Genomic DNA, 23,183 nt, shown 5'->3' on the forward strand with positions numbered 1-23,183 from the left:
AAGGACCATGGGCTTCTCACATACAATATGGCCAGCAAATCTCACCCCTTTATCTAGGCAAGGATGATGCTGACCCTTCCTCCAACCCAATCATGCCCTCAGTGCTGTCCCACGTGATTATTTCACTCTATTCCCTTCATTTAAAAGTTGGGGTGTTGGGAAAGCTCAACATGTAATTTCTCTGGACCTGCGTTCACCTAGAGGTAGTCTTGTGTCTCCACCCTCTCCTCAGGGATGACAGGGGTCAAGCAACATTAATGCTGATTGTAAAATGTGGCATACAAGTCCCTGAGGGAGGGAAAACAAGTTGGACTCCTGGATGTTCTTTTTCTAAAGAAAATCCCATCGGGGGAAGAAATGAGGAACCTTTGTAATAATATGAACAATAAAGATTGATTTAAAAAAAGAAAAAGAAAAAGAAAATCCCATCGGGCCAACTTGAAAAACAAGGTGGCAATTTGTGTGATTCATTTCAGAGAACCTAGATGCTTCAGAGTTTTTCAAGTAGCCAAGGATCTGCTAATAAATATAGCAGCTTCTGAGGGCAGAACGAGGACCATATTGAAAGTCCGTGAGGTTTCTGCAGCCTTAGGAGTGATCTCTTCAAACCACAGAATATGAGGGGCAAGAGTAGGCTGGGAGAGGTCAATGAGGGGAAAAGGAGACATATGTAAAACTTTCAACAATAAAGAATTTTTAAAGCACACACAGTATAAATGTTGACAATAAAGGGACGTCAGGGGTTGTCTAAGTCCAAGCCTAAAGAGAATATAAAATTCACACATTATAGTGAATTGGGTGCCATGATGGGATTAGAACAAGGATCCGTTTATCACCAATTTAATACTTTTGTTTCCAACATGAGCTTATTTCATTACCAACAGTTCATAAAAAGCTAGGCATTGCCTCATTTTTCTGAAGGACATAGTGGAGAGGGGAGGAGTAGCTATAAGACAGGAGAAAGAGATAGATGGTCTAAGGGAGTATTTTGCCCCAGCACAGTGCAGTGGCTTGGGATCCAATAGGACACTCTCTTAAATACCCAATTCCAAATAAGCCAATCTGACCAAAAAGAAATAATGTTTTACCTGTGAAAGACCATCTTTGCACAGTGGACATTTCGCATTGTGGTCTAGGCATCTCTCAAGACATTTCAAACAAAATGTGTGTCCACACGGTGTTGTGACTGGCTCATAGAATAATCTGAAATTTAGAAATAAAAATGGAAGAAAACTGCAATCAGACAAAAAAAAGACAGGGCTACTGAACATTAAGCTTTTATAGTGTTATTTGGAAAATTCTGTATATTGGGGTAAGGTGTGTGGGGTTTTTTGTTTTGTTTTGTTTTTGTCCATGCTGTTTTTGAACTTCAAAAAGCAATTTGCTTTTTATTTCTGAGCTGAATTGTAAAGTAATGCATTTACTAAAGTTTAGGACATAATTAGATCATTTTGTAACATTAGTTCTAGCCAATCTCTTCTGGGGCATCCATATTGTTTTCACTGTCCAGAGATAAATACCCAGAGTGTCTGCATAAATTCTATTCTAAAACATTTAGCCAACCTATCCATCTGAGTGTATGTAAACACACAGAGATAAATACACATTAATACCTTAACCCATTTCAGTACTTCATATCACATTACAATGGAAAAACGACTTGGCTTCTTTGTTAACCTTTATTCTATTTTTCACCTAAGCAATGTCTGTTCCCTGAGGAATCTTGAAATTGCACCTGTAACAAACATATAACTGCCTTTTTATATGGATGATTCATTTTCCTAGGGGTGGTAGAGTATTATTGTTAACTAGAGGCCTGGTGCACAAAATTTGTGCACGGTAGGGGGGGGGTGTCCCTCAGCCAGGCCTGCACCCTCTCCAATCTGGGACATCCCTCACACAATCCAGGATTGCTGGCTCCCAACTGCTCGCCTGCCTGCCCTCCTGATTGCCCCTAACCACTCACCTGCCAGCCTGATTGATGCCTAACTGCCCCCCTACCAGTCTGTTTGCCCCTAACTGCCCTCCACTGCAGGCCTGGTCACCCCCAACTGTGCTCCCCTGCAGGCCTGGGTCCCTCCCAACTGCCCTTCCCTGCAGGCCTGGTTGCCCCCAACTTCCCTCCTCTGCCAGCCTGATCATCCCTAACTGCCCTCCCCTGCAGGCTTTATCACCCCCAACTGCCCTCCCTTGCAGGCCTTGTCCCTCCTAACTGCCCTCCGCTACTGGCCTAATCACCACAACTGTCCTCCCTTGCAGGCCTGGTCCCTTCCAACTGCCCTCCCCTGCTGGCCATCTTGTGGAGGCCATCTTGTGTCCACATGGGGGCAGCCATCTTGTGTGTTGGAGTGACAGTCAATCTGCATATTACTCTTTTATTAGATAGGATAGAGGCCTGGTGCATGGGTGGGGGCCAGCTGGTTTGCCCTGAAGGGTGTCCCAGATCAGGATGGGGGTTCCCTTGGGGCATGGGGTGGCCTGGGCAAGGGACCTATGGTGGTTTGCAGGCTGGCCACACCCCCTGGAGACCCAAGTGGAGGCTCTCGTACCAGGGGCTTATTTACCTTCTATAATTGAAACTTTGTAGCCTGGAGTGGAGCCAAGCCTTCTGTTTGCTCCATGATGGTAGCCATTTCTGTTGGGATTTATGTATCTTCTATCATTGAAACTTTATAACCTTGAGTGGAGGCCTAGGCTGGCAAGGGCAGGTGGAAAGCTTGGCTTCCTCCATTGCCGGAGAAAACCCAGGCCTCCCTCCTGCTCTCTGTAGCCATAGCCATCTTGGTTGGGTTTATTTGCATATTTGCTCCTGATTGGCTGGTGGGCATGGCTTGTGGGTGTAGTGGAGTGATGGTTAATTTGCATATTACTCTTTTATTAGATAGGATATGCTTACTAATAGATACATACATATGTACATATATACATATGCATGCGCATACACTTCAATTAAGTCCTATTTTAATTATTTTGGGAGGCTCTTTTTTTAAAAGGAAATTTCAAAATATGTTTTATTTTTTATTTTAGAGAGAGGGAGAGAGAAACATTGATGATGGAGAACCTCTGATCCATTGCTTTCTGCATGCCCCCTACTGAGGATTAATCAAGCCTGAAACCTGGACACGTGCCCTGACCAGAATCCAATGCAGTGAGCTCTGGGTGCATGAGATGATGCTCAACCAACTAAGCCCACCGGCCAGGGCTGGTCTTTTTAAAAACTATTTTGTACATTGAGAGATTCATGAATTTACTTTGCTTAAAGAAAGGCAGAACCACTGGGTTGGGGCAGCTAAAAATGATGGTTCAGAAGTGGGGCTCCCACTCACAAGAGGACAAAAGGAACAGAAAGATCCTGACCAGACTATTTTGACCTTACAAGTATGTCAGTAGAGAGAAAGAGGCGGCCAACTGCACAGCCCCCTCGTGTGGCCATGGCTGGGAAGTGCATCAGCTACCAGGTCAGAAAATAATATCAACAACCTACCAACCCTAAAACAATTATTGATTATTCAAGTAGAACAGAACATGTTTCTCTTAAGTTAGATACCAATTACTGCAATTTAAAAAATCTATCAATAGCATAAACAAAAATCTATCACACAGCACTAAAAAAGATCAAACGCACTAAAAAGTTAAACTGTATGTAAAAAAAATTAGAGCTAAGGCAAATTTGATGTATATATCTTATTTTCTAACAATTATGCAGAAGTGCTCAAGTAACATTTCATTGTGCATTTAATAATGACACATCTTTCTAATGAACAAAATTTCTAACCCTGGGTTTCAATATAGTATAACCACTATTTTTCAAGTATGTGAGGGGGAAAAATTAAACCCACAAAACAGAATAAAACAGATCTAGGAGGGATTCGGTCACTTATCAACATGTACAGAGCCAACTGTTTGGCAGATGAAAGGCTCTCCAACTTCTACTTCCAGTTGTGTGCTCTTTCTATTAGAACAGTGATTCTCAATCGTTGCTGTGCATGAGAATCACCTGGGGAGCTTTTTCTTTAAACAGCTTTACTGAGGTATAATTGACATGCAACAAATTGCACACACTTAAACTGTACAGTCAGATAAGTTGTAACATCTGTACACACCTATAAAAACATTTCCACAATCAAATTGTGAATATACCCATTACCCCCAAACATCTCTTCATTCCCCTTTCTAAACTCTTCCTCCTGCTCCTCCCCACACCGTCCATTACCTGAGGGACTTTAAAAAACTACATATGTCTGGCACCACACCTGCAGAGATTCAGGTCAATTGTTTCAGGGTAAGGGCCAAGCATCAAGACTTTTTAAAGATCCTCAGGTGGTTTTAATGTGCATCTAGGGTTGAGAATCACTGCATTACACACTCCTACTAATCTCTGCTGAGTTGTATATTCTATATTAGTCTCAGGACCTCATTGTCAATATCACCTGTGGAGCTTTAAAAATATAGACATGTCAAGCCTCGCAGGGTAAAGTTTATCATTAAGCAGGTCAAGGGGAGGGGCAGAGGTTTGATTTTTTAAAAAATACTCACCTGAGAATATTTTATCATTGATTTTTAGAGCAAGTGGAAGAGAAGGGAAAGACGGAGAGAAACATCAATGTGAGAGAAACACATCAATTGGATGCCTCCTGCACACGCCCCGAACAGGGCCCAGGAAGGGGCTGAGCCCTCAACCGAGGTATGTACCCTTAACCAGAATCAAACCCAGGACCCTTCAGTCTGCAGGCCAAAATTCTTTCCACTGAGCCAAACTGGCTAAAGATTTTTATTTTTTTAATATTTTTTTCCTTTAAAAATTTTAAATAAATTGTGAGAGATTCATACAAAGGGACACTATATGTACACTAATTAGAACGAACAAGCTCTACCTACCTGCAGTAACATGGATAATTCATTTTTTAAAAATATATTTTATTGATTTTTCACAGAGAGGAAGGGAGAGGGATAGATAGTTAGAAACATTGATGAGAGAGAATAATCGACCAGCTGCCTCCTGCACGCCCCCTACCATGTGCCCAAAACCAATGTACATGCCCTTGACCAGAATCGAACCCGGGACCTTTTGGTCCACAGACCGACGCTCTATCCACTGAGCCAAACCGGTTTCGGCAACATGGATAATTCTTAATACTGAGGTAAAGAAGCCAGAACAAAAGAATATATTTTGAATAATTCCATTTATAAAAAGGTTTAAAAAAAAACAAAACAAAAAAACAGGCAAAACTAAATTAGACTCTTTAGAGATGCATACATAGTGGTAAAATCATTTTTTTTTAAAGAAGAGATAAAAGTTAAGAGTGTTTTCAGGAGGAGGAAGTTGTGATTTGGAAGTGACATCTGTGGTTCTGACACTGTTTTATTTCCTGAACTGAGAGGGGTTGCATGAGTATCATCTTTACAATATATTTTTTAAAATATATTTTATTGATTTTTTAGAGAGGAAGGGAGAGAGATAGAGAGCTAGAAACATCGATGAGAGAGAAACATCGACCAGCTGCCTTCTGCACACCCCACACTGGGGATGTGCCCGCAACCAACGTACATGCCCGTGACCGGAATCGAACCTGGGACCTTTCAGTCTGCAGACCGACGCTCTACCACTGAGCCAAACCAGTTTTGGCATCTTTACAATATTTTATTAAGAGAATGCATTTAACCTGGAGAGCATTATGTTAAGTGAAATAAGCCAGGCAATGAAAGAAAAATACCATGTGATCTCACTCATTTGTGGAAAACAAGAAACATTATAACCTGATGAACAAAAGGATAGATACAAAGGCAGTAAAGAACCAAACAGACTGTGGAATTACAGTGGGAAGGCTGGGGAGTGTTGGGGAGGGGGAGAAAGAGATCAACTGAAGGACTTGTATGCATGCCTATAAGCACAACCAATGGACACAAGACACTGGGTGGGTGGGATGAGGGCATGTGACAGGGGGTAAGGGAGGCTGGGGGAAGGTAAATGGAGGGAAAAAGGAGATATATGTATTACTATATGTAGTACTTTAAATAATAAAAAAGAGAATACATTTATATTTTTATGTACTTTTCCACTGTGTAAATTTCACAATTAAAATGTTTTTCAAAAGTGTGATTTGCAGTCTGATAGGGGAACCATGATTAATTCTAACTACTAGAACACTTAAACCAGAATTCTCATTTCCTCAGTAATGTGAGTCTCATGAAGCTAAATGCTTTTTTGTACATCCTATCTAATAAAGAGGAAATATGCTAATTGACCTCCACACCCTCACAAATATGGCAGTGCCCACAGCCAATAAGGAGGGTATAGGCTAATTGACTGTAAGGCCCTCAAAGATGATGGTGCCCACAGCCACAAGATGGTGGTGCCCAGTCCTCAGCCCCGCTGAGGTGACAGGCACATGGCCGAGCCTGTCCCTAGGTGGGTCCAGCTACTCTATGCACCTGCCTCCAGGGTCCCCCAATCCCCTCAGCCCCTCAGGGCCAGCTTGAAGCATAGGCAAGCCTTGGATGGCAGCTGCCCAGCTGCCCAGGGCTACTCAAGGAGCAGGTAACCAGGGCCGTGACAGGCTTGCACTGCCAGCAGTGGCAGCAGCAGAGGTGTGATGGGGGCATCGCCTTCCCCTGATTGCCAGGTCACCTCCTGCCCCTGAGAGCTCCCAGACTATGAGAAGGGCTAGGCCAGGCTGAGGGATCCCCACCTCCAGTTCATGAATTTTCATGCACCAGGCCTCTAGTTATTCAATAACACTAATGATGAAGATGATGGATAAATCTGCTTCTGCAGAACTATTTTTACAGATAACTTCAAAAGTGGGCCTTTAGTTCATTTAACAATGTAATCCACATAAAATAATAATGATATAGCTGGTCAATTAATTGCAATAAGTTGGGCAATAGGAGATACCTGTAATACTATCAACAATAAAAATATATTTTAAAAATTAATTGCAATTAATACTGACATTTAATGAGCAGATGAGTAAAACAGACACAAAAGAATACAGCAACTCTTTGTAAGGGCTATGATTAAAATACCTCTAATCTGAGTGGTCACAAACAAAAATGCTGCCACAGATTATGCATAATTACTGGTTTGAAATAATTCAAGGTTCAAATGATTAGAATATATCACATTTCAAAACTCAATTCACTTCAATATTCAGGGTGACTTTTCTACAAAAGCTAACTGAGTGATGTGATTAGGAACAGATGGAATATATTTCTCTTGCTATTCTAGTGTATGTAATACTGTTTTCCACATAAATTAAGTTTGTATATTAATAGGTGGTAAATATGATTAGCTTCATTTTACTACTGAAGAAATTAAGAACCAGACAGGTTAAACAACTTATCTATGGTTCAACAGCTAGCTTGGGCTTGGATGTGAAGTCATATCTGATTTCCAAGCCCGTGTTCTTTTTCCACTATATGACATGGCCAAGACTGTGTATACCTCTATACCTAGAACAGAAATCATCCATGTACTTTTAGAAGCACACATTCACACATACACACTTCTCTCTCTCTTTCTGTCTCTCTTCCTCTTTTCTCCCTTCATGGGAGGGGTGGGAGAGAGAAAGAAATAGAGAACTGTAGATGCTAGCTAGCTAGCTAGCTAGGTAGATAGAGCTAGATATAGAGATATACTTGGATTCCTTTCCCTTTTATTTATAACTTTTTTAAAAGTCCTCACCCCAGGACATGCTCTTATTGGAGAGAGAGAGAGAGAGAGAGAGAGAGAGAGAGAGAGAGAGAGAGAGAGAGAGAGAGAGAGAGAGAAATATTAGTGTGAGAGTGAAACATTGATCAGTTGCCTCCTGAACAATCCCAGACCAGGATTGAACCTGCAGTCTGGGTATGTGCCCTGACCAGGAATTTAACCCGAGACCTTTCGGTGTACATAATTATGAACCAATTATCTGAGCCACACCGGCCAGGGCTATTTACCACTTTTGATAATGATTTCAGAAAACACTTCAGGGAGATATTTATAAATCAGAGTAGGGCCAGATTTTTTAGCAAGAAAGCATTATCCATTGTCATATGAGGGATTAAGCAATAGTAATAATAAATGTTTTCAGTTAGATTTCAGCCTAGATAAAATGTTTGGCTTATTTGAAAATAGCTATCTTTTCCAACCAGTTACATCCTTTTAATGTGTTCTTTTGCTGCTATCAACTTGAGACCAAAGGGGAATCCGAGAAGGAGGGGAGAGATAGAGAAAGGGAAAGAAAAAGTAAAAGAATAGAATAAGAATAAGAATAAGAATAAGAATAGAATAGAATAGAATAGAATAGAATAGAATAGAATAAACTGGCTCCCTAACACCCAGGTAGTTGAGTAGTTAAATCTAGGTTAAATATAAAGCTTTATGTTTCAATTGATAAAGAGGTCACGAGGCCATTAGGTAACTGGTTCAAACATCAAACTTTCTTGCTCCACATCTCAAAATATCTTGTCACCCCAAAGGTGCTTCTGCACAGCAGCCCCAGAGGTGGCCCCAAAGGCTAGAATATCCATATCAGGCAAATCTCAAGGAAGGATTTTCAGTTACTAAAAATTGAGGGGCAGAGTTCTGAGATGTTGGAATTAGGAAGAAACCTCAATCAGCAGAGCTCCCCCAATCCAGCAAGGGAGACTTGGAGCCTGAAAAGGTCCTCATGAATGCAGCTGCCAATTATTGTTCCATTCAGTCTTTCCACCCCTTCCCATGAAATTTACAAACTGCTCCTCATTTTCTCCCTAGAATTGGAATAGATAAATTTGCACTCGAATTTGTCTTCTGCCAATGTAACACCACAGCACTGGAGTTCATTCTAGAAACTCATATAGGAGATACAAATGTCTAGTTTATGACCTGTCAGATTGTTTAAAAATAACTGTACCCAAAAGACACATGAGGGTCATAAAAGAACCTAATAATAATCCTAACAATAAAAAGAAGAAAAACACTAAAGAGAAGTGAAAACAGGAACTTTCTCAAGACTACAATAACTTACCCGGTTGGTGTGGCTCAGTGGTTGAGCATTACCTATGAACCAGGAGGTCATGGTTTGATTCCTATCATGGCATATGCCTGGGTTGCACGCTAAATCCCCAGTGGGATTTCCCAGTGCAGGAGGCAGCCGATCCATTATTCTCTCTCATCATTGATGTTTCCACACAGATTATGATTGTACCAGCTTCCCTTTTTGTGTGGGGTTTGGGAGGAAGCATGTGGATGATTTGCCTCTCCAGAGATCTGAGAAAGTAGGAATAATAAGGCACTGGGTGAAGGAAAGATGCTTGGCCGAGTAGTACAGACCCACTACTAATCCTCTTCATGGCACAAAACAAACTCTAGGCAGGTCCTCTACTTTGCTTCCATAGACTAGACCTATGGCACTGACATTAGCCCTTGAGTTTTGAGATCTTGATCCAGTAGTTGACATTAGTCCCAGAATCTAAAACCTAGATATCTATAAAGGCCAGGAAAGTGATGCAAATGTGAGATGCAGGCTAATGTAAGACAGTGAGCAGGGGAGGGACCATGACTAACTGGAAAGTGTATATCCTGTCTCAATACATTCAAATTTAGATAACAAAAATCCCGTGAGGACCAAACACAAGAAATTCAGCCTGTGGGCTACAGTTTGTGACCTCTGAGTAGACAGTTTCCTTCCCACTGTCCAAGTATTTCCAAGTCAGAAATATAAGGAATGCAATCTGTAAACAAGAGACACCAGCTAGCCTGTGTGACAGGCTGTGTTAAGGTAATTTCCATTCCACTATAGCCATGTTTTTATGTGCTGGTCAATGAAGCAGTAGGTCACTAGAAGAAAGATCCACACACCAGAGAGCAAAGGAAGACCCCTCAGGCAGTAAATGACAACACACATCACATACCTCATACATAGGGCACATTCAAGGTCGGTTGCATCAAAAGATGGGAGTGGAATACTGACAGCAGGCAGGTCCTCCAAATCAGCAGGAGGTTCTGTGATTTAGAAAACAGTAAGTCAGAGCTGGACCAACCTTGGTTTCACAGACAGAACTTGTGAGGCAAAACACACACACACACACACACACACACACACACACACACCAATTATTTCTCTTCCGGGGGGGTTGATTTATTGGCCACTTGACCCACTGAGAATGGGATGCCCTGAAGTAGACTCTTGAGATGTCTAGAAGCCCCACAGAAAGAGAAGTGCAAGTCAGGGAATATCCAGAAGCCCGGTGGACTTCATTCAAATGCATCAGACACCTCATGCAGCAGGAGCAGCAGTGACAACTCCATGGACTGAGCCAGGCCTTCAAAGCTGATAGTGACTCTTGGCACTGCCCACTTCTCTTGGAAAGCTATTGGGCTGCAGCTGCTGCTTCTCAGATGCCTGCCTACAGAAACACATCTGGGAATGAGCACAGTGTGGCCTGATCGCACAGTTCTGGTCTTCTGTTCCTGGAATAGGCATGGGGGTAGGGAGAGGTTGGCCTGGCAGGAAGTGACACCATTAAGGGCATTGGATATCATTACTTGAGTCTGTGCTTGACCTTATGCCTTGGCTTTCCATTATAATTATTCTTGAGCACTGGCAGTACGCTGGGAACTATGCATGCTCTCACAGAAACTTCGCAGCAATCCTGAGGTGCCACAGCCAAGTTCCAGAGCTGGGCCACACACTCAGAGCCTAAAGAACCCTCATATGGACAGCAAGTAACCTTCTTATACTGGGGAGCCCAGCATCTCCTCCAAGGCCCTTTAGCCCTGGGTAGAGTCAGTACCTGGCTTAAAGACTTTAGTAGGAACGTCTGGGTCTTTGGGTTCAACTTGAAAATGTTTCCTTTTCCTTTCCTGGCTTTTGCTAGTCTGTCTGGATGCAGCTTCTGGAGAGGCAGGGTACCCCTTTTCGTCCTCTTCTTCCTGGTTTTTCGTGATGCCTTGCTGCCCATGCCCCTTTACTTCCGCAGGATTCATCTGGATGTTGCAGTCCCCACTGGCTGCTCCTTCCTCCTGTCTAGAACAATGGGGGAGTTCCTCATTTTCCTGGTGGAATAAAGAGCCAAAAGTCAGAATTTACTAGGGATCAATACTGTCCTCTGATATTCCCACCACAGGAGACAGAGAAAACTTCACAGTCCTGAATGGACACATGGCTTAATGGGAAAGGGGCAGTCAAAAGGCATATTTCCCACTTCTGTCCACACAGCATCAGTGACAAAGGCATGCCTAGCTTAGGCAGAGTTGGGGGACTTGCCTAGGCAAGGACAGAAAGGCATGTAGGGGAGAGATTCCTTGGGTAATGGTGAAGGTGAGAAATGTAAGATGTAGCACCAGTCCCCTCTCCTATCCAGATCATTTCCCAGTTATTACATTAGGGAAACCAAGGCATGCAGAGAGGGTAGATCATGTCACTCAGTGCTTCCTCTCACGCTATAGCACAGCTCCACAAGGACTTTTGGGAAGGCTCTAAAACAGGCGTGTCACAGACTTGCAGTTACCGCATGCTCCAGCTATGGGTTATGCTGCTCAAATGAACTAGGGTCCAACTATTTTCTTCACTAGACTTTGGGGGGAATGCTGAAAGAGAGGCAAATCATTTGGCAAAATGATCAATAATGTCTCTAGTCTTTTAAAGAATATTTGTCCAGGGTTACCCATTTTGGGAAAACTCTCCAGGCGTGAGTTTGTATACACTTGCAATAAGTTCCCACACCTCTGCTTAAAAAAGGAAAGAAAAGAATGTTTGTCCAGGAGAGGAATACTTAAAAATGGACCTAGAAATAAGTCCAATAATACCTTGAGAATCCCTCTCTATTGTAAACCCATAGTCTACAGGTCAAAACGTCCATGTTCTTGTTTCCCCTCCAATCCGTACCAAAAACATTGGTAGATAGATGAAAAATGAGAGCTACAGAGCTGGGAGAAAACAATGAGGTAAAGAGAAAAGATGTGGGCTTTCTCAGTATCCAACCTGGGGAGTTGAGAGTTATTTAATTGTGTCCTTAACTTTCCATGAGCCCCAGGCATTGCCTACACAGGAGTACACTGGTTTGCAAAGCCAAGTCTGGGTGGAAACCCCATCCCTGTTCCACAGCTGACTCTCACTGGAAAGCCAGGGATGCTCTTTTTTCTTCAGTTTGGAATGAGGAGCAATTAGAAGCCACTCCAGGCACTTAAGTTCAGTGTTAGTGTTCTCAATCATGTAATCATGACCTCAAACAATTATTGAAATGCACTAGGGCAGTGGTCGGCAAACCAAGGCTCAGAGCCACATGCAGCTCTTTGGCCCCTTGAGTGTGGCTCTTCCACAAAATACCATGTGCGGGTGAGCACGTACAGTGCAATTGAAACTTCGTGGCCCATGTGCAAAAGTCGGTTTTCAGCCTGGGCAAGTCTATTTTGAAGAAGTAATTCTAATGCTGAGTCACACTTACAGGGCCAAGAACCGCATGTGGCTTGTGAGCCACAGTTTGCCGACCACTGCACTAGCGGTTCTCTGATTTCAGGAGATGCTCTTTAAGTTCTGCCTCCATCTCCTCCTATTTTTTTTTACTTGGACACACCTGCATTTTATTCCTTCTCTTGAACAGGAAGAGAAAAAGGGAAATGTAAGATTTCCACCTGCCAGAGAATCTAAGAAGCCACGGAGAACCCAGGACTTACATACAGGGAAGAACACAGAGCACAAATGCAGTGGGGACTGCAGCCCCAAGGGGCTGAGGCAGTCAGCACTAAACTCTGCCTTCAGGGATGGATTTCTGAACCCCAGCTGCTGCGCACTTGCCTTCGAATTGGAAAGCCAGGGTCTGGAACCCATCTCTCCGTCATTCTGTTCCCTTGTTTTCAAAGAAAGGCACATATACCTTCCTCCAAGGACCTTAACCCTTCTCAAATCACTTCCCTCTTCTCAGCCTCCAATATGTACCAGAAATCTACTTATGTGTAAGACATGGTACAGGAAATTACCTCCACTTGGGGATCAAATGAGAGTTCTCTTTACACAAGGAACTCAGCTGGTGCTCAAAAGGCAACAGCTTGAACAAACAAAAAGCAGGAAATGAGGGTCTTTATCAACCCAGGCTCCACCCCTAGGCTGATAAAGCCACCTCATTGAATGGCTCCAGTGGAAGTTGACCAATTCCTTTCTAGTTCTATCAAATCTCTCTCATCTGGATTTAACCAAGAACTGAAAAATGAATGTAACAAATCATAAACCCTGGGACCATGCCTGAAATTCAGTTTTTATCATTAAAAACTAACCTTCTGCCCAACCAGCATGGCTCAGTGGTTGAGCATCAACCTGTGAAACAGGAGGTCACAGTTCCATTCTGGGTCAGGGCACATGCCGGGTTTCAGGTTCAATCCTCAGTGTGGGGCATGCAGGAGACAGCTGATAAGTAATTCTCTCTCATCACTGATATTTCTCTGTCTCTCGCCCTCTCCCTTCCTCTCTGAAATCAATAAAAATATTTTTTTAAAAGAAGAAGAAATAACCTTCCAGCAAAGAGCATAACCAGTCCATTTCTTATTTCTCAGGAACCGAAGTAAGAGAGGTAGGGCTCACTCCCCAGGTTTGCCCACAAAACAGCCAAACGAAGCGTCACAAACGAGCTGGGTGAATTGAGTTTTACCTGTGACAACTTTGGTAGATTATGGCTGTTGCCTTCAGTAGCCATTGACTCTACTTGTTCCTTTAATCTAAGCTGAGGTGCCAACAGCTTCAGGATATCGGGAGAATGTTCCTGAGACTCCCCCGGGACTGATGGTGAAAAGAAACTAAGGAGAAGCTGTGATATAAAACAGAAGACTTCACTACTTAAGTTCTACAGGTACTCAGGTGAAGGGAGAAGGGGAGAGGGCAAAGGTTGCAAGGCAAAACCCTAGGGATGGAGCCTTGGACCAGATAGACCAGGGCAGACTTCACTTCACCAAATCACCCAGGAGCTTATTTAAAAGTCCAGGTTCCAAGTTACCATGCCTGGATCCCCAGATCTGAAGTGTGGTCCAGGAGTCTGCATTCTGAAAAGGCATCCCAGATGCCTCTGGGACCCTGGTCAAACTTAAAAGGCTATCACTGCAGTGCTATCTTCCCATAGAAATATCTGCAGTAGGATTAAAAAACATGTGTAGGAGAAAAGAGTCAAAGAGGTGAAGGCAGGAGACAAAAACATCAGCTGGGGGACCTAGAGCCATGTCCACAACACCCCAGTGGGTAGAAGTCTACACTTGTCTTTTAGGTTCTGATATTTCTTTCCTCTACCTACCCATTTTGCTCCCTCTTTCCCCAGCCATCATCCCTGGGCTTTTATCCTTTCTGCACTGAAGTGTTAGAAAAAGCACTTCTCTCTTTTCCCAACCTCTCCTCCCCCATTCTGATCTTCACTTTCCAGAGAAAGTCAAGGAACTTCAAGTACTAATACTGGGGCAGACTGGTTCCAGTGTATGGCCGGTTCCTTTGCAATTGCATAAGCCCATTGAGTGAGAAGATCCAGAAGGGATTGGACTCAACAATGGGTGCCCACATTCTTGCCTCAATGTGCCAGCAGGGATTGTGACTCCATGTGTGTATAACACAGGACAGGTCATCTGGCTTCCAAAACACACTCAAATTTTTCCACCCAGAGCCCCCTACAATGTTTGGAGACCCACTAAAGGATGCTCCACCCCATTGCTCAGTCAGGGTATTAATTAATCAAGAGAGCCTAACAGGAACTCTGACCAAACTCTCCAGTTTGATTTGCTCCCTTGCTGTCTACTCCCCGCCCCCGAATTCCTTCATGATGTTTCTTCAGATAACCAACTCTGCTTGGCCTTCAAGGCTCAGCTTCAGGGCTGCATTCCCCTACTACTCCAGTCTCCGTGATGCCACTTATCCTTTCATGTTCTCCACTGTACCATAATACAGCATCTTACATGACACAGTCTTGTGTTAGCCTCAAATTGTACCGTAGACGTAAGTCTTTCTCTCTAACCAAACGACCAGCTTCTGGAGAGCACAGGTCAGGTGTCCAACAGATACTCATCATACTAGATGGAGTTCAATTAGCTCACTTATCCATCCCAGGGCCCAGGGAGAGGCCTTGGGTTCAGGCCCAACATCCTCAGACATCCCTGTTTTCCTTCTATTTCTGGGGAACCCACTTCCCAGATCTAAGTTGGGAAAAGAATGAAGTAGAAAGGCATTCACAGTGCCTAGAGTAGGGGTGTCGAACTCAATCAGAGAAGGGGCCAAAATCTAAAATCCAGCCTAAATCTCGGGCCGAATGGTTTACTGAACAGTCATAAACTGTCATTGTGATGGAAATGCAGCGGAGTGCAGTGATGACAGTGCGATGCGGGCCACATTGCAAGGCCTGGCGGGACGGACTTGGCCCGCGGGCCTTGTGTTTGACACATGTGGCCTAGAGTCATAAATGCCAGTTTTCAGAGCCCTCTACTCCACAGAAGCCAAACCTGGCTCTCAGAAGCCCTCCTGAGTGACCCAGCAGGACCAACCCATTTCTGAAGCAATCTCCCTTACATTCTCCCCAAAACAGCGTGATGTTCTTCAATAGTCGCCACATAGCACTAAAATGTGAGGGTAAACGTGCAGAGTGTGGTGCGAGGGAGCAGAGGCAGAAAGGAGAAATGGAAGGAAACAAGGCAGAAACAACAGCAGCTCTTCACTTCTCCCCTTTACTTCTTCAAATTCCAGGTGCCTGGCTTGGGTCACCAGGGGGTGTGGCCAGCCTACAAACTACCACAGGTCCCTTGCCCAGGCCACCCCACACCCCAAGGGAACTCTCACCCTGATCCGGGACACCCTTCAGGGCAAACCAGCCAGCCCCTACCCGTGCACCAGGCCTCTATCCTATCTAATAAAAGAGTAATATGCAGATTGACCATTATTCCAACACACAAGATGGCTGCCCCTATGTGGTCAAAGATTCTGCCCCCATGTGGACACAAGATGGCCACTACAAGATGACCAGCTGGGGAGGGCAGTTGGGAGGGGCCAGGCCTGCAAGGGAGGCCAGTTGGGGTGATTAACCCTGCAGGGGAGGGAAGTTAGGGGTGACCAGGCTGGCAGAGGAGAGAAGTTGGGGGCAAACAGGCTGGCAGGGAAGCAGTTAGACATCAATCAGGCTGGCATGGGAGTGGTTAGGGGGTGATCAGGCTGGCAGGCAGAAGCAGTTAGGGGCAGTCAGGAAGGCAGGCAGGAGAGCAGTTAGGAGCCAGCATTCCTATATTGTGAGAGGGATGTCCCAGATTGGAGAGGGTGCAGGCTGGGCTGAGGGATACCACCTACCCCTCCCCCTGTGCACGAATTTCGTGCACTGGGCCTCTAAAATATATACAGTCACCAAGCCTCAGCATCCTCATCCATCTCATCTGTAACATGGGGATAAATAACAGCACCTACCCCCATAGAGATGTTGTGGGGATTAAATCATATCTTCCACAGAGAGCCCTAGTTCAGTGCCTGGTGTGCATAGGATGTGCTCAATAAATGTGAGGTGCTATTATTGTTGTTGTTGTTATTATTATCCACATCATGGACTGCACTTAAGATTTGGAGGATCCACCAGTGCTTCTCTCAAGAACACCTTGTCCACTTCCCAAACCATTGAACTCCCCCCCAAAAAAATCTGTCAGAGGCAGAACCTCCAGAGCTCCACTTCCTCTAGTTCATTGATTTTTTTTAACCATTTGTTTCTGGAGCCTTCAGCAACCAGTCCTGTCTCTTGCTCTCTTTCTTCATCACTGCTCTGCCAAACCACAATGGAACAGAAGTACTTGCATTGTGGTGGTGAATTGGCGGCTGGGCACAAGGCGAGAACAGAGGCCACCACTGAATGTCCAACTTCAGGCCAATTAGCCAGGCACGCTGAGAACACATTGCAGAAGAGTAAGCAACAAAGTCCAGGGAATGAGGATGCTTAAGCCTTTGCTAATACTCTCAGTATTTCATGCAGTTTTTAAAAATAACCACATTCTCCTGGGACTCAAGAGTTGGAATGTTTGTTTGGATTATACTGTAATGGTCTCTGACTTACATTTGTGAGACAGTGTATGTATTTTATCTCTAGCAAAGGAGGTGAAGGTTGGAGTTTTACATATGGCAAGTGAGATGGGGGTCAGCATCCTTTATGAGGAGCTGGCTTCCCCGTGTGGCTGATGAAGCTGTGACTTGGTCAAAATGAAGTCTACAGCTGTAGGCAGCCTCACACTCCGACCTCTTATCAACAGCCAGAATCTCCTCAGTGAGCTTCCATCCCCATTTTATCTTGTTTGCATTCATTTTTGTCTTGTGTCTTTTCCTCATTGACAACCCAGACCCTGAGTGAAAGAAACAAGAACATTCCTCATAGGCTCCTACAGAAATGTAGCAACTGCTCAATCTAATTGTACACCCCAAGAGGACGGTGACTTGGGGCAATTAGAACTTGTGTCTCCCTCTTGTCCCCTTAACCCAGGGAGCCATGCACTCAAGAATCCAAATGCCCTGGAAGATAGTTCCTTCACTCTCCTCCCTGGAGAAGACAGTGAGGTGGGAACCCATTGGGCATCTGGACCTGATGTCATCTCAACTCACCCTTTGGGCTTCAGATCTTGCTCTCCTGTTCTTTCCATCCAGTGAAACGCAGTATAGAAACTCTCTTAGTGCTTCCTCCACCTTGCCTAGGGTGGCCAATGCTTGCGCCTTTCTGAAGTGTGCCTGGAAGAAAACGTTAGCATTCAATCCCACTCTTATTCACCCTCCTGACACTATTCTTCTTAACAATTATTAACTTCATGAGTATTCTCTACTGCCTGAATCATTTCCAAGGATTATCTTATGCACAGCCCTATCATGCAGGCAACTACGACAAACCCTGCTAAGTAAGAACTTTGAATATCTCCATTTTATAGATGAGAATATAAGGCACGGAAAGGCTAAGTAATTTGCCCAATGTCACACAGATGATAAAAATAGAAGAGCTGGGACATAAACTCAGGCAGTCAGGCTCTCAATTCTATATTCTAGAGTCACAGAGCCCAGGCTGCTTGCTATGCAGGTCATCAATGTAGAATCAAATTGCGGAAGAATCCAGTTCCCTTTGTCAAGGGGGACTGGCAACTTTGCAAAGCCTTCTCCCAGGTTTGGTTGAACTCTAATGTCCCATACCCCAAGGGTGGCAGCTCTTCTGGCCATTTCCTTTTAATGCATAACCCCTTCCCATCCCACACTCACCTTAAAGCCCATTGGGCGGAGCTTACATGCTATTTCTGCATCATGCAGTGCATCCTCATGCGACTCCAAGGTGAAATAAATTTGTGACCGGTTACTATAAAGTAAATGGTCATTTGGTGCTGCCACAATGAGAGAGAGAGAAAAAAAACCCCTCATTAATGGCCCCCAGAAGAAACATGCAAATCCTGTATGAGGATGGGTCTTACGCAGATGGCAAGTTTTCTAGGACTTTTCCCCTGGGGACCCAAAGGGTCATGCTCAATTTCTAGCCCTAATGTTGTCCTGCCAACCACATTCCCCTGCAGCCACTATGGGTCTGAGATGCCCCAGCTGTAAAGAAGGGATTTCCCCCCCTCTATTAAGCAGATCCCTAGGGGGCCTGTGGTGTCAGGGGTGCTTCAGTGACTTTGACATGGAGAAAACTTTTGCATGGGGCTATACGGGGCTAGCTATATTGGACTAGTAACTGACAGCCTGGCTTCTGAGTGAGGTATCACCAACAAGGAAACAGGCCAGGAAGTGGAGAGTGGGAGCTGGCTAGATGTGACCCCCATCATGCTTACCTGCTGGTCAAACTCCTGGTTGAGGGGAGAATTTGCATATTAGCCTTTTATTACATAAGATATACACTGAGTGGCCAGATTATGCATTCAGAGATCATAATAATCTGGCCACTCAGTGTAGATGGTCAAATGTGAATGAACCTGGACAAAGCTTCAGAGAATAAATTGAGATTGGCTCTCAACAACACTCTGAATCACTACATGTCAGGGCTGGGCAAGCCTTTTAGAAATCATCTAGTTCAATCAACCGATTCTTCAGTTGAGGAAAATCAAGCCCAGGGAGGGAAAATCAAGCCCAGGGAGGGAAAGGCATCTTCTGAAAGTCACACAGATAGCTAGTCAGACTTGTTAACTGTCCAAACTTTTCATCTGGAGTGAGGGGGCAGGTTTCTTTTTTTCTGAAGGGTGGTCAGTATTTAGAACGATGAAGAGAGAATGGCCATCTTTCAGTACAAATATACAAATATATTCTTTGTTGGAGAGGTCCCTTTCCTCCTAGAAGGGTGAAGTGGTCTAGACATTTTCACCCTGACTGCTCTGACCATTCAAAAAAAAAAAAAACAAGAAAAAAAGAAAAAGAAAAAAAAAAAACAGAAAAAACTGGTCCTTGTCTGCTGGAAGGAATGGACCCTCTCTTGGAGCTTAAGTGGCCTCCACCTGTCTCCTTCATATTGCCCTTCTCTTCCCCCGGGGACCAGACTCCAACTTCTGTTCGGGAACAGGTTTTGTTGGTTTGTCCCTCAGGGGTGTGCTGAGGGTTTGTGTGGGTGCCAGTTACTTGCTCTTAAGACATTAGCAAACAGTTTAAAGTCTTGTCTATCTCTTCTTTTCTGCAGCACATGACAGCCCGGGGGCAGCTCAGTGTGTTTGTGTGAGCACAGTGTGTGTGTGTGTGTGTGTGTGTGTGTGTGTGTGTGTGTGTGTGTAGGGAGTCCCCATCTCCTTCAGGTGCCAGTCTTCCCCAGCCCACCTGAGTTCCTCCCCTACTCCCAATACCTGTTGCTAGTTCTGATTTAAGCTCCACACATGGAGACTCCAACCCAGCCCCTCCTCCACCCATCGAATCCCAGAGTCCTGTCTGCCCAGCCCTGCTGCCTCCTTCCTCCCCACATGCTTCTCCAGACACCATGTCCCACTAGCAGAGCTCCTAGCAGTCTGCCTGAACTGGGCAACAGCAGCCACTGGCTCAGAGGTCACTTCCTGGGTTCAGATGTGGGGAGGAAAGGGTAGGGGAAGCCTCTCCCTGCTGGAACTCAGGGCCACAGGCATAGGGCTGCCCACTTTGTCCTTGAACCCACAAAGCCCACCCATCCATCTCCAGGCAGCAGGAGAAAGCGGGACAGAGGCATGTTCCCTTCTCAGCTCGCCCACAGCCTTGGGATCCCTGAGCAGTTTAAAGGCCAGGACGCAGGCAGCAGGCTGGAAGGGGAGGGGGGCATCTATTTCAGACAGGGATCCTGTGATAGGAAGCGGTGACAATGAGTCACAGGGCAGCGGGGCACGAGCGCTCTTCCCTCCTCCCTCTCCCCCCTCCCCCCCCCCCCCCATGCTCGCGGGATGGTTTCCGTGGCAAGCGTGGCCCACTTTGGTTACCTCAGCCGTTACACAATCCCGCCCGCCCGTCAGCCCTCGAGAAGGAGGGGCCAACCAGCCAAGCCTGCTGGCGGCCCTTATGCAACCAGTGCTCTCCTGACCTAATTCCACACCGGACCCAGTCCACCCGGAGCCGCGGCCCCGGAAGGGACACTTCCCGGCCCGCAAGGACGGCCTGGGCTGGTGGGACAGCAGACACAGGTGCCTAGAGAACACCTGGGGCTGGCGGAAATCCAGAGGAGCCTTGCGAGGGTGGGAAGGTTGCGAAGTTTCCAAGTTTCCGTCTGGGCAGGGAAGGCGCAGGCAGGTGTAAAACGGAGCCCAGGCATGCAGAAACAGAGGGAGAAGGAGAGAAAGAGAAACAGAGTCGGTGACACTGAGCAACAAACGGAGTGACAAAGGTGCGAAAGACAAAAGGAGAGCCAGAGCCAGTGTGCCACAAACAGAAACGGAGATACAGAAACACAAGCTAACAGGAGACACAGAAAAAGACGAAGAGCAACAGAGACAGAGGGGCAGAGAGAGACACAAAGAAAGAAAGAGAAATTGGTAGGGGCAGAGGAAAAGTCCAAGAGTGAACTCCAGAAACCCCTCCCCCACTCCAGTCTCGGTCCATGCCGTGGTCCCCTGAGCACTCCTGGGCTCTGGACCATCCCCCACCTCCCTGTGCCTTCACTGCCAGGAGATTGCGGTGGGCTCACCTAGTTTGACTGCTTCGTTGTACTTGAGTAGTGCCGCCTCCACCTGGCGCTCGCGGTACAGCCGGTTGCCCTCGTGGCGGAGTTGCGATGCCCGAGCTCGAGCAGGGAACAACTTGCCAAGGAGACCGCTGAGCACCACATTGACCCGCAGTGGCGGCGGCGCCTGCTGCCCAGCCCGCCGGGCTCCGCGCGCCAGCCCGGTGGCTACCATCAACGCTGAGAGCTTGACCCCGCACAAAGCACAGCGCCGGTCGGCTGCCCGCCCGCGTTCCAGGCAAACTTTACAAAAGGTGTGGCCGCACGACAAGGACACGGGGTCCCACAGAAACCCGTGACACTTCCGGCACTTGAAGCCATCCCACAACTCGGTGGCCTCAGTGGCGTTTGCCACCCCTGCCTCTTCCGCCCCCACCACACAGCTCGCAGCGCTGCCCCCGACCGCGGGCGCTGGCGCCAGCTCCTCTCCTGTCCGGATGTTCTCTGCCAGGCAGCTCACCAGCTGCTGCAGTTGCTCAGCCACCAGCTGCTGCCGCTCCGACAGCTGTCGGTATACCTCGAGGGCTTCCCGGAGGCGCCCCCCGGACGCCAGGGCGTCTGCCTGTGTGAGCAGGACTTTGCACTCGGTCGTGGAAGCCGTAGGAGGCTCCTCTGGCTCCCGCAGAGGCAGAGGTGAGAGACCTTCTGTAGCTGCCTCCGGATGGCCCGAATCAACACGGGGCACTGATGCCGCTGGCTCCGCCAGCTCTAAGTTGTTGCCCGTGAGCTCAGCGGGCAAACTCGGCATCTGTTCAGCCTGAAAGAAATCCATTAAAGGAAGGACAAACTTGGGAAGAGGCGTCTAAGGGCCGGGGACCCAGAACAGGGAGCGGTGGCTGGAGGGAATTGGGGTTGCCACTGCTGTCGTGCTGCCGCACACCGGTCCCTGCCGCGCCTCCAAGAGCTCCATGCCGGCCGCCTCGCGCCGCCTAATAACTGTCTTGTCTTAGCAAAGCGTTATATAAAACGTCACCACGTGACGAGCCGCCACGCTGCTCATTGGCCAGCGGCAGGGAAATTGTTACAAAACCAGACAGTTTTGTAAGAGTGTTGCGCTTGGGTTTTTTTGGCTTAGTTTTTCTTGGCTTCTTTTTGAGGTTGTTTGTGTTTACACTGTCTTATTTCCCCCTGGCAATGTGCTTCCTTTTCGGACGGGCGGGAGAGGGGAAAAAACAAACAGTGTTTGCTCCAGGCTCGTCACTCCAAACTACCCTATCCCACTTCCAAACCTGGCAGCAAACAGATCCATTCGCTAGCGGCCCTCTCCCCACTCTCCTCACCGCCCCCCCCCCCCCCCCCCACGTCTCTCTCCCCACCTTCCCTAACCCCCAGGTATCTCGGGCAACACAGTCAGCTAAGTCTTTTGGTACGACCAAGTCTCGTCCTTCTAGGGTTGACCACAGCTGTCTGCAAAGAGAAGCGGGTTAGGAAAGGTCTCCAGGAAGACCCTCACCCCTGTTCCGGCCCCCTGCCCACCTTCTCCTGAGAGTCCTACAAAAGTAGTGAATACAGTTATGCGAGGGCGTTTGGTATCCAGTTCTAGAAGCGTCACGGAACGCTGGTGGTGTAAAAGTTCTGTGGCTGGAGCTGAGCTGTGGGGGACGCGTGAATATGTGCTCACCGGCTCACGCTAGGACGTTGGAGACCAGCGTGCCCAGGCTCTTCATCTCTGGAATCTGGAGAAGGATTTGGCCGGCAGGGGGGGCACCCGCTGGATGGGCGGGGCCATGAGGACTCTGCCTGCGGGGGTCAGTGGGTACTCTGGTGGGTGTGGGAGCGCAGCGGGCTGAGAAGGACCGGAGAGCACCACTCCGAAGAAAGTCTTCTAGTCCTGGCTTACTCCAGGACTAGAAGGACAGCCGGCCAAGCTGTCTCCAGTTTCACCACTCCAGAGCCCTGAGTTCAGACATCCTGGTGTGTGTGTGTGGGAGGGGGGGAGGAGGGGGGTGTTGTGCCCGAGACAGTAGGGTTGCACACAAGCTGGAGGGATTAGGCTTGCGGTGACTAGGAACCCTCAAGTGTGCCCGGATTAGGTACAGAAGGCCAGTGTGAACCTCCCACACTGTCTCCTTCCAACCCTCACACTTCAGATGGGAGCC

The 23,183-nt window shown here is 46.6% G+C and overlaps 1 protein-coding gene across 3 annotated transcripts in view; it reads right to left on the reverse strand.

Annotated features, from left to right (window-relative positions):
- LONRF3 (LON peptidase N-terminal domain and ring finger 3) overlaps positions 1-22,025 on the reverse strand; it is a 33,598-nt gene extending 11,573 nt beyond the window's left edge. The window contains exons 1-7 of one of the 3 annotated variants that reach the window (XM_036443268.2): positions 21,049-22,025; positions 18,192-18,310; positions 17,553-17,675; positions 13,609-13,764; positions 10,759-11,020; positions 9,877-9,967; positions 1,089-1,203 (exon numbers count right to left, since the gene is read on the reverse strand). In XM_036443268.2, coding sequence (XP_036299161.1) covers positions 1,089-1,203; positions 9,877-9,967; positions 10,759-11,020; positions 13,609-13,764; positions 17,553-17,675; positions 18,192-18,310; positions 21,049-21,856 — 1,674 coding nt within the window. In that variant the 5' untranslated portion in view covers positions 21,857-22,025. The remainder of the gene's footprint in view (positions 1-1,088; positions 1,204-9,876; positions 9,968-10,758; positions 11,021-13,608; positions 13,765-17,552; positions 17,676-18,191; positions 18,311-21,048) is intronic. The other 2 variants (XM_036443266.1, XM_036443267.1) reach the window with 2 other exon arrangements.
- Positions 22,026-23,183: the final 1,158 nt, after the last annotated feature.

This window comes from Pipistrellus kuhlii, unplaced genomic scaffold (genome assembly GCF_014108245.1).
Source record: "Pipistrellus kuhlii isolate mPipKuh1 unplaced genomic scaffold, mPipKuh1.p scaffold_m20_p_19, whole genome shotgun sequence".
NCBI classification, from domain to species: domain Eukaryota; kingdom Metazoa; phylum Chordata; class Mammalia; order Chiroptera; family Vespertilionidae; genus Pipistrellus; species Pipistrellus kuhlii.